The 12,094-nt window shown below is 34.8% G+C and overlaps 1 protein-coding gene across 1 annotated transcript; it reads left to right on the top strand.

Annotated features, from left to right (window-relative positions):
• The first annotated feature begins 5,425 nt into the window (after positions 1-5,425).
• LOC142611810 (geraniol 8-hydroxylase-like) lies at positions 5,426-6,935 on the top strand. The gene is made up of 2 exons (XM_075783956.1): positions 5,426-6,372; positions 6,407-6,935. The coding sequence occupies exons 1-2, from the start codon at positions 5,426-5,428 to the stop codon at positions 6,933-6,935; spliced, it is 1,476 nt and encodes a 491-aa protein (XP_075640071.1).
• Positions 6,936-12,094: the final 5,159 nt, after the last annotated feature.

The raw sequence follows: 12,094 nt of genomic DNA, 5'->3' as shown, positions 1-12,094 counted from the left end.
TAGTTGTCCTGCATCTTCCAACTTGTTCATCACCTTTTTGAGTGGATAATCTATCAAGACATTAATGACATGAGCCTGAAAATAATGTTGTAACTTCCTAGAAGCTATGACCAAAGCAAAGGCTAGCTTTTCCATTATGGGATATCGTCCTTCCGCCCCTCTCAGCGCTTGGCTCGTATAATAAACCAGCTTCTATATCTTCCCTTCTTCTTTAATTAATACTAAGCTCACTACATATGGAGACACTGCCAAATACAAATATAATTCTTCACTTGGTATAGACAGGCTTAGTAGAGGAGCGGTTATGAGGTAGGCCTTGAGGACTTGGAAGGCCTTTTGACACTCGTCCATCCATTTAAATGCCTTCTTCAGAACCTGCAAAAATGGTAAACACTTATTAGTAGCTTTGGAAACGAATATGTTAAGTGCGGCAACTCGTCCAGTGAGAGGCTAGGCTTCTTTGATATTACTTGGTGGCTCCATATTCAGTATAGCTTGGATTTTATCAGGATTTGCTTCAATTTCCCTATGTGAAACCATGAACCCAAGAAATTTTCCTAACAAAAATCCAAAAGGACATTTGCCCGAATTCAGCTTCATGTTATATCATTTAAGCGTATCGAAGGTCTCTTGAAGGTCGTCTAGATGCTTTTCCTCGTCTAAGCTCTTTACCAACATATTATCTACATAAACTTCCACATTCCGTCGAATTTGTGGTTGAAATTGTGCGTTTTTAGACCCCTTAAAACAACCAGATTAACCTAGTTATTTGGCCAAGTTATCAACTTAGGTAAATTATGCAGATCTAGGTTAACACAAATATATCATATCATGCAAAGCAGCAGAAATATAAATAACACAATGATACGATGACCTAGGAAAACAAAATCGGTAAAAAACCTGGGGAGGATTTAACCTAGCTATCCTCAAGGTAAAATTAAATCCACTATGAAAGAATTGAAGTTTACACAATAGCGACTTAGACTACTAATATCCTATTGCAACCTCGAGTAGGAAACTTACTACCACGACCACGTGACAGCTCCGAATCCATGGACTACTTCTTTCTTGGATTCTCAGCAAGCACAAGCACTCCCGCTTGTATATCTTTAAGCTCTTAATGCAGCAACTGAATAATCATCAAGTTCTTGACATAATTTTGATTCTTGATAACCCTAAGTATATGTGAAGACAAACACCTTTAGATCTCATAAGAGATTCACACACACAGCATAAAGAGCAACCTTAGAGAGCTTTTGGGTACAAAACTCTAGATCTACAAAAGAGGCACACTCTTCTTTCTCTAAAAAGCCTTTAAAAATGTGCTTAGGGTTTCCTTTATATAGTAGGAGAAGTAGATCAGAAACCCTAATTCTTAATGGGCTTGGGCTGAGTTGGAAAATTCTGTAGAAAAATAATCTGCACGAGTTTCGATCGGTCGAGTATAATTCTCGATCGATTGAGCCAGGCAGAATTGCACAATAAATTCTGCAGCAACTCGATTTCAACTTTACATATAAGACACATACTTTGAGTAGTCTAAACAAGACTAAAAACGTTTTGATCATGGTTTGCCAACATTACAAATTAGAGTTCTAATACATTTAAACCTAAAAGTCTTAGAACCTAACAGAAACATATGATTAACCAACCTTTGATAAGTTGCCCTCATCCAAGTTCTTCGGGTGATCCTTGGAGTCCTTTTTGGAAGAAGCTATGGCATTTGAACATTCCTCCTAAGGTACGTATCTTTGCTTGGAAAATGTGTATGAATGCTTTTCCTTCCTTTGTGAACTTGAAAAAAAGGGGAGTTAATTTATGTGAACAGTGTCTGGCTTGTGGGAAGGAGCCTGAATCAACTCTCCATGTCCTTGTTAAGTGTGAAGTGGCAAAGAGAGTGTGAAAACATTTGGTGAATAGTCCTGTTGATTCGCTGAATGTAAATATGGATATTATAGATATTGCAATGAAAATTTTTGAAGCTGGTACGACTCATGATTTGGAGTTGTTCCTTGGTGTAGCGTGGGCGATTTGGTATAACAGGAATAAAATTGTGCACAAGTCCTCATGTCAGTTTCCTAATCAGATTTGGAGTTTTGCTAGAAAATATATTCTTGAATGTAAGAGTGCCTCTATAGCTTGCTCTCAATAGTTGGCTTGGACAAAGGAGAAATGGACAGTACCTCGTTTTTAAGATCAATGTCGATGGTCCTACATCTGAAAATGGGAGAAACTCAAGTGTGGGAGTTGTTATAAGAGATGCTACAGGTGTTGTCCATGTTGCTTGTTGTAAATACTTTCAAGGACAATACTCAGTGGAAGAAGTTGAAGCGCTGGCTATGGAGTGCGGCCTACTTCTTGCTAAAGAGATGAAGCTATCTTAAAACATTTTGGGATCTAATGCTTTAACTGTTGTGAATAGTGTCATAGCAGCTGAAACAAATGGCTGTCTTGGTCATGTGTATCAAGGAATTCTTAGTTTGCTTTCTTTGTTTAGTAGCTGGAAAATCAAGCATGTGAAAAGAGATTACAACAAGGTAGCTCATAAGCTTGTGTAGTATGCAAGGCAAAAGGAAGAGTCCCATGTCTGGAAGGGAGTTTGTCCTCCTATGGTGGTTCATGTTGTTTAGGAAGATTGTGTTTAATCTATACTGTGTTGAGCTGTTTCCTTTGCTTTGTTGTACTCTCTTTTCTATTGGGTAATGAAATTTTTTCCAGTTGCTTTATCGAAAAAATAAAGAAATAAATACCCGTTTTTTATATTTAAAATAGTATAACATTGGGGGCTGTAAAAACCCCCCAATATTGTTGTAGCTAGGAAGGAAAAATAAATAGGTTTACATATCGGGATGTAGTGTGATTTGAAGGCTCTAGTTGGTAAAATAGGAATTGCGGGGTTTTTACACCCCCCTCCCCCCAATATTATACTATTTTAAATATAAACTGTGGCTAGGATGGAAAAATAAATAGGTTTACATACCCGAATGTAATGTGATTTGAAAACTCTAGTTGGTAAAATAGCAACTGGGGGATTTTTACACTCTCCAATGTTATACTATTTTAAATATAAAAAATTTCAAATAGGCTAGGATGGAAAAATAAATAGGATTTACATTACCGGATGTAGTGTGATTTGAAAGCACTAGTTGGTAAAATAGCAATTGGGGGGGGGGGGGGGGGTTACACCCTCCAATGTTATACTATTTCAAATATAAAAAATTTTCAAATAGGCTAGGATGGAAAAATAAATAGGATTTACATAACCGGACCTAGTGTGATTTGAAGGCTCTAGTTGGTAAAATAGCAACTTACTGTAGCTAGGATGGAAAAATAAATAGGTTTACATACCCAGATGTAGTGTGATTTGAAGGCTCTAGTTGGTAAAATAGCAACTGAGGGGGTTTTTACACCCGCCAATGTTATACTATTTTAAATATAAGTTGTAAATTGGATGGAAAAATAAATAGGTTTATATACCTGGATGTAGTGTGATTTGCCCTGGTTGCTAAAATAACAACTGGGCGGTTTTTACATCCCCCAATGTTATACTATTTTAAATATAAAAAATTCAAATAGGCGGAGGTAGGTAATATAACCTAGGATTAGCAATAAGATAAGATCATATCAACACAATAACCAATAGACTATGCTCAATTGATGTGCCATTCTATGATTCAGTATTTTATTTATTTTTAGTTTAGATTATAGTTTTTCAATTTTATTATATTACCCCCTCTCAATCTAATATTATTTAATAATTTTATTAGTGGTTCAATATATGTTATTTACATGTAAATATAAAATTCATTAATTTATGTTGAAAATGATTTTATTTTAGATATTTTTTTTATTTGAAAGATTACTAAACACAAATTTTTTAAAACTTTTTTATGCTTTATTATTTTTTAGTAACCTTTTAAAAATTGTGAAATTCATTTGAAAGTTGTTTAATATTTTAAGACACATTTTTAATAAAATTTTGTTAAAATTTGCCATTTTAATACCTTTATTTGTATTTTATTGCTATTAAATTAATTACAATATTATTACAGTTCGACTTCGATAGAACCTCAGTCCCACCTTAAAAATTTTGAACCTCTCCATTTTTCGGTTTGTTAAACGATCTGGGTCTGAAAATCATTCTTCAATGCCTAATGACAAGTCAACATTTCACATAGTTCAGCTTCTACCTTGGGAGGGTGAGCCTTGTGGCTTATATACACAAACACCATTTTCATTAAGATTCAAGATTTACATTAGTCATTAAGGCTGTGTTTGTTTTGGCTTCAAACCACTTTCGGAAATGCTTTTCCATAAAAGTGAGTGTTTGGTTGCGCATGAAAAATAGAATTTTCGGAAATGCATTTCTGTTGACCGTAAAAATAATGGGTTTGACCCGGAAATGGTTTGAAGTGAAAATTTTCACTTCAAACCATTTCCAGAATCAGACGCGCAAAGAGAGAGAGAGAGAGAGAGAGAGAGAGAGAGTAGATAGAGTGAGCTAACCCCAGATGCGCTGGCGAGATCGCGCCGTCGAATTCGCTCCGCCGAGATCGCACCGAAAGCTCATTGCCAAGATCGTTCTCGTTCTCGATCGCACCACCACCAAGATCACACCGAAAGCTCATCGGCGAGATCGTTCTCGTTCTCGTTCTCGATCGCACCACCACCGAGATCGCACCGAAAGCTCTCGTTCTCGATCGCCGAGATCATTCTCGTTCTCATTCTCGACCCAAAGCTCATCGGCGCCATCGATCTCGTCGTCTCAATCTCATCGCCCATGACCGATCTCGTCATCTCGATCTCGTTGCCCATGACCCATGACCGATCTCTCTCTTTCCCTCAATTTTCGATCACTGTCTCTTCCTCCCTCTCTCAGTTTGACCAAATTTTTTAGTTTAATGAATTGTTTTGAGCAAATTTTTGTTTCTTTAAGTGTATATATTGAAATTTTCTGTAATAAAATTTGTTTGGATGCTGAGAAAATGTGAAAAATTGGTAGGAAAATAGCATTTTTAGAATGTTACCAAACACCGAAAATCATTTTCCGGACTATTTTCCATTGCACAACCAAACACCCGGATTTTATTTTCCTTACGGGAATTCATTTTCCCCTACATTCATTTTACACTCGGAATTCGATTTACATTGAATGTTAACGCAACCTAAGTTTAGGTGAATGTTAAATTTATTTAAATTTTATTAGAAACTGCTTATAAATTGAATAAAACTAAATGTAAGTGGTACCTCATTATTAACAAACTAATAAATAATTTTCCTTATGGAGGAGGGAGTGGATTACTCCCAAGAGTGAAACATTTCTCGAAGTCCCAATTCCTTGAGTTCCTAAAAAAGGGGGAGTGAGGAGCTTTTATTAAAGTTTTTTCTTGTTTGTTTAGAGACCCAAGAGTGTGAAAGAGAGAGAATGGATTTCTTGAGTGGTATACTGTTTCTTCTCGTCACCTGGACCACAATACAAGCTCTCCATTCCATCGTAAAAAGAAGCAAAGCGATTCCTCAAAAGCTTCCTCCAGGGCCCAAACCTATTCCCATCATTGGAAACCTCTTGGAACTTGGTGACAAACCTCACCGGTCTCTTGCCAAGCTTGCCAAGACCCATGGCCCCTTAATGAGCCTAAAACTAGGCCAGATAACCTCAGTAGTCGTATCTTCAGCAACCATGGCCAAAGAAGTTCTCCAAACCCATGACCAATTCTTATCAAACCGTACCATACCAGATTGCATCAGAGCCCACAACCACCAAAACTTTGGCCTGCCTTGGCTGCCTGTTTCTACCCAATGGAGAGTCCTCAGAAAAATATGCAACTCTGAACTATTTGCCATTAAGATTCTTGATTCCAACCAACATTTCCGGCGCAAGAAAGTGCAAGAGCTCCTTTCTGAGGTCCATAAAAGTAGCCTAGCGGGTGACACAGTCGATATTGGCAGAGCAGCTTTTAAAACTACGCTTAATTTGTTATCCAATACCATTTTATCAATGGATTTAGCAGACCCGAATTCAGATACGGCTAGAGTGTACAAGGAAATTGTTTGGAATATCATGGAAGAGGCTGGAAAACAAAACTTGGGGGATTATTTCGCCATCCTCAAAAAGGTTGATATCCAAGGCATATGGCAGCGCATGACGATTTACTTTGGCAAGATGTTAGACCTCTTTGACGGCATAGTCAACCAAAGGTTGCAGTTTCGAAAATCTCCTAGTTCTATAGCAAGCGATGATATGTTAGATAATCTTCTCAACATCAGTGAAGAAAACAGCGGGGAGATTGACAAGTCTCAAATTTTACATTTATTACTGGTCAGTAATAGCTATGATGCTATCACTATTCTCTGGTCCTTGATTTCGTTTTTTTAGTGATTATAGTTTATAATTTTTTCTCTCTTAGGCTCTATCAAAAGCTCGGGAAGAGCTCGAGCAAACCATTGGTAAAGGCAAACCAATTGAAGAATCAGACATTCCTAAGTTACCTTATTTACAAGCTATAGTCAAAGAAACTTTCCGGTTGCACCCAACAGGTCCCTTGTTACTCCCACATAAAGCCGAAGCAAATGTCGAAATTAGTGGGTTCACAGTCCCAAAGGGTGCACAAGTTCTGGTCAATGCATGGGCCATTGGCAGGGACCCAAGCATATGGGACAACCCAGACTCGTTCGTGCCAGAGAGGTTCTTGGGGTCTGAAATTGACTTTAGAGGTCGGAGTTTTGAGCTGATTCCATTTGGTAGTGGGCGGCGAATTTGCCCTGGATTGCCATTGGCGATACGAATGGTGCACTTGATGCTGGGCTCCCTTGTCCACTCTTTTGATTGGAAGCTTGAAGATGGGGTCACACCACAGAACATGAACATGGAGGAAAAGTTTGGCATTACGTTAGACATGGCTCAGCCACTGCGAGCTTTCCCTATGCCTTTCTAATATTGTTTTGCATTTGCCGAAATATATTGTTTATCTACGTTAAAATTGTTACTTGAAAAACTTGAAGGAGCTGAATAACAATGTAATATGCTCCTATAAAATTGTTTTGCAATAGATGTGCGAGGTTTTGCAGCACAATGTACGAAACTTTACTAGTCCTTTTCTTTTGCAAACATTGCCCGGTTGGATACCACGTTTTTACATTTACGTTTTTATTCTTGTATTTTTTTTTGGTTCAGCCGCAGTTGTATTTTTAATAGATTATATTTTTATTCTATTCTTTGGTTCAATTTTTCTTCCCACATAAAAGAAAAGTAAATAAATCTAAAAAAAGAAAAGTAAAGAAAAGAAAATTTTGCTCTAGTCCACGTTCATGCCTTTTGTTTTGGCGAAAACACACATGTGAGTCCGTTTGGATAGAACTTATTTTATTAAAATTGAAAACTGAAAAAACTGTAGCAAAATAATTTTTAAATGTGTGAATAGTATTGTAGAACCCATTTTTAATAAAAAAGTGGCTGAAAATGAAGTTTGTGGGTCCGTAAACAGTGCACGAATGCATTGTTCACGAAAGAAAAAGGCTGAAAAGTCAGAAATATATGGCTACTGTTCATGAACAGTAACCGTTTGTCCTCCTGAAACACGTGCTGCAGCAAAAAAAAAAAAAAAAAAAAAAAAGTGAAACACAAGAACGCAGACGCAAAAACGCAACGTGTATCCAAACGCCACCTATGTTTTCTTATTCCTAAAAAGTAATTAAATTAAAAGTTATAGTACAGTTGTCATGTCATTAGAATATTATATACATAATAGGAGTACTAGTTAGGGGAGGGCTCAAGTGGAAGAGGTGAAAGATATGCCAAAGTTTTTGGATCTAATAACATTCACATGCACTCACGTCAAAAATTATATTTAAGTGTGCGTTTGTTTTGTGATGATTTGATGATTTGCATTTGTGTTTGGCTGGTCTAATGGCACTGTTCATAGACCAGTCAAGCACTAAAAATGCGTGAGGACTTTTTGCTACAAAAAAAATTTGGGTGAGATGGGCGTATAAGCCTTATGTTTCACTAACATGTAAGACCCATGTGTGTGGGTCTCACATGTCAGTGATACATAGCGCTTATACGCCCGTCTCATCTAATACCTTCCCTTTTGCTATAGTGTTTTTGCCAATTAAAAAATATTTTATTATAATAATTTTTAGCTTTCAGCAAATAAACAGTATCTAAATACATTCTTAGAGTCAATTATATCAAACTTACCTGAAACTCTTGAAATTTGTGACAAATCATAAATGCAACATATAAGTCTGACTTGTCCTACAATGGCACCATGATACTAATTCATTAAAAATTTCGTAACAATAATGTTAACCATGGTATACCAACTCTTTTCTTTCTTTTTTTTTTTTTTTTTTTTTTTTTTTTTTAAGATTTCCCTTTTTTATTCTTTTCTTTCTTCTTTCTTCTAACTATTGCTACAACCCCTTTCTCAATATATTATTTAAACTACATCCTTATCTATATATACTATAAAACTAAAACCTCTAACTTTTTGTTGACCTTATAAGAGTTTGTCATCTCAGTTTTGCGGCTTCCACAAATTTACACCTCATTGTTATTTTTTTAATAAATTAAATATTTTGTCCAAGTTTTTTTACTTCCCACCCAATAAACCATTCCTTCTTCTTTACAAATAGATAATAAATAAAAACCTTTGTTCAAATGCAACAAAGTCGTTCTTTCTACCTCCCTCAATTGTCAAAACCGTAGCCCATGGCAACTCTCTCACTCCATCAGTGGCAAAGAGAGAAAGCAAGATCTGAGAACCACCACCATGTTAAAACATTACCCACCTTCAGCCTGGCCTCTTGCCACCATTAAATATCGCTGAAAAAACTGCTACCAGTGTAGGTTTTTCAAACAAGAAAATTGGTATCAAGTGTGCATTTGGGATTGCTTAAAAAGCCAATTTTTTTTTACTATTTAACTTATTTTTCTACTATTCATAGATCTCATTGCACTTTTGATACTATTCATGAGTCTCACTGTATTATTTCAACTACCTTTTAGCTTTATCTACAGTACTTTCAACAAAAAAATTTCAATTTCAACTAAATAAGCTGTTCCCAAACAGACACTAAATAAGATTTAAGTTTTGTCCTTTCGGGTTGATTGTTGATTGTCTTAGATTTAGGTCTTTGGGTTATTGATTTGATTATCTTTAAATTAGGTATTTGGATTATTGGTTTTGATTGAGGTTGATCGATTTGACTTTATGAATTAGAATCATATACAAATACATAATTCTCAACCTAAACTGAATAGATTTTATATGTGTCTTATAGGAAGAACCAAATAAGGGTTTTCATCAAGTATATAAAATTTGTTAACTCTGACAACCTTTACCAGTTTTGGAAATCCTATCACATTTTTAGCGTTTTTGAATAAACAATAACTTCTTTTTCAATATTCCTTTTTAATCTATTTATATTTTTATCATTTTTGGGTGTTTTATTGATGGTTGATGTACCTTGCCTGTTGTTTGGTCTATTAGCTGCTCATCCAGTAAAACCCTTGGTTTCCCTGCCTTAGAAGGTAAAAAAAACAACGCAATAGAGCTTGTCAAGCTTCAACGTTTAGAGTTTCTTCCTTTCCAATCGAGTCTAAAATCTTAACAATTATGCCTAGGTTCGTTAATTTTGCTTCCAACAATCTCCCTCTATATATGTTCTTGCTTTTTTCTTCTTCATTTTTTTGAATTTCTAATATTTTTATTTCACTCTTTTTTCAATCTGTATCAAGTTCTGTATTTCAAAACTTAGAAATAATATATACCAATTACAAATTATCATATTTTATTTAGCTTCATTTACTTATAAAATAATCAAAGTCTAAAATAGAAAAAAAAAATTAAAAGATAAAGAAAGGAAATTACATGGTTTAGTCTAATAGCGTACAATTATAAATTCATAATGAAAAGCTCTTATTAACTACATCTTTATTATTTAAAACTATCATATTTGAAATTAAAGTAAGGTGTATGTTGGAGAGATAACACATCGGAAAATTTTCAATTATGTAGTTAATATAATATATATAAAAAATACTGCTTAATGCATAGGTGTGTGGAATTGATTGTGGTATTAGCTTTTCTTTATAATGTCTTCACCAGTCCTTTGTTTATGGTATATTTTGTGGCTTGTCCTAGTTGACTAGTTATTTTTCTAGGCCCTCTCTACAATCCTTCGTTATTACACTTTTGAAAACAAATTGTAGAATTTGACTGCCCTTCAATTGACCTTCGAACGATCAAAACAGGAATACTTCTCAATTAAGGGTATAGATAAATCTAGGATTGGAGAACTTGTGACTGGGGTGTTTTAATGAAGCCAGACTCACGAGCATATTGAACCCTAATTAAAAGCCCATATAAGGGGCCTTTATGCATGACTTCAAGAGTTGTTGCGAAGCCAACTTTTTAGAGCTATTCAGAGAGAACATCAAAGCCTCCACCAGTCCACCTTCTAACATGTGAGTACACGGCAAATAGGAAAAAAAAATTGTTCTACAATGTTGCTACTGCTATAGTAAGGATCAAAGCAAAAATTACTGGTCTAATACGTCACTACGGTAAATCAAATTTTTAAGAGGTTCTTAGTGTTAGTGCATCACCTATGAAGGCATTCATATATTGAAGATTTCATGGGTTTTGGATTAATAGAAGGATTCAACTATAACTTCATCTACCAAGTAAAGTCTAGGTATAAAGATTTTATAGTATTTTGTAAAATCTTCTCTTATTATAGTAAATTGTATGTTGCATAAATAAGGTTTCCCTCAGAATAATTTTTTCTTTCGACTGTTCTCCATTGCTTCTCTACTTTGTAAACCTTTGCCACTCATTTCAATTTATCTTCTCTCTTGGCCGGCCAAAGCTCCTCACTTTTTCTTTTTTTTTTTCTTTTCTTAACACTCCTCTCTTCACTCGCTCAAACTCTCCCACGGTACCCACCCCATACCATCATTATTTTTTCCCACAAAATCACTAGGAAATTCTTAAGAACTTTTAAGCACCTTCACATCTTTTATTTAAAGTAAAAATTTTTAATCTTTTTGTTGGGATTTTATACTTTTTCTTGAGGTCATATTTTTATCTAAGCTCTATGAGATTTGGAAGTGATATTTATATGTTTATATGTATGGGTTTTGTTTTGGTGGATTTGTTTGATGAGTGAATTTGTAGTTTTTACAATTGTGATTATCTAAGTGGTGAAAATTTTGGGGCTTTGGCTTTTTAATGTGAAATAGATGGTAAGGGTCTATTTGGATACAGCTGAAAACTGAAAAACACTATAGCAAAATAATTTTTTAATGTGTGAAAAATACTATTCACGCCTAAAATCACTGTTCATGGCCAATGAACAGTGACAGGTGTGCGTCCAGCAAAAAAAAAAAAAGGGGGCTAAAACGTAGACGCACTGCGTTTCAGCCCAATTCAAACTCATACTAAATATAATTTTTATTGATTATTTGGAGTTAGTTGAAGTTATAAATTGTTTGTTTTGGAGGATATTGTGGTTTTGCTTCCACTGATCTCTTGATGATATTGTAAAAATCTTATGGAAGCTAGTCATAATATTGTTGGAGATGATATTGAATGAGTTAACATTATAAATCGGAGTCTACGTCTTGTGAATTAAATTGTTGAGATACTTTAGAAGTAGAATACATTATTGATGAGGTTAAGTACTAGACTTGCCTAATTAAGTGCTTTTTTGGCAATTCCTAATTTGTAGTTAAATACAATTTCAAGTTTTATGCTTGTTGTGATAAATTTGCTTGATATTGTTTAGGTTCTAGCTTATCTCCTTTGGAACTTGGAGAATTAGGTTTTCTGCCAGTTGTAAGGTTAGTAGCTTTTTAATGGGATTTTTGAAAAATAACCATGTTGCATAAACGTTGTTTTTGGGTCAAACATATTTTGGAAAATTATATATGGATATATGTTTTCTTAAAAATGTTGTGTTGTGTTGTGTTGTGACCCTATTATATACTATTATATATGAAAAGTGCATCATATTTGGTATTGCATTTGGAGAAATGCATGAATTGTTAACATGGAAAAATGAGCATCTTTTATTTAATATTTGATAA

Source organism: Castanea sativa, chromosome 10 (genome assembly GCF_040712315.1).
Source record: "Castanea sativa cultivar Marrone di Chiusa Pesio chromosome 10, ASM4071231v1".
Classification (NCBI taxonomy): Eukaryota; Viridiplantae; Streptophyta; class Magnoliopsida; order Fagales; family Fagaceae; genus Castanea; species Castanea sativa.
This window is presented reverse-complemented; position numbering and strand designations above follow the sequence as displayed.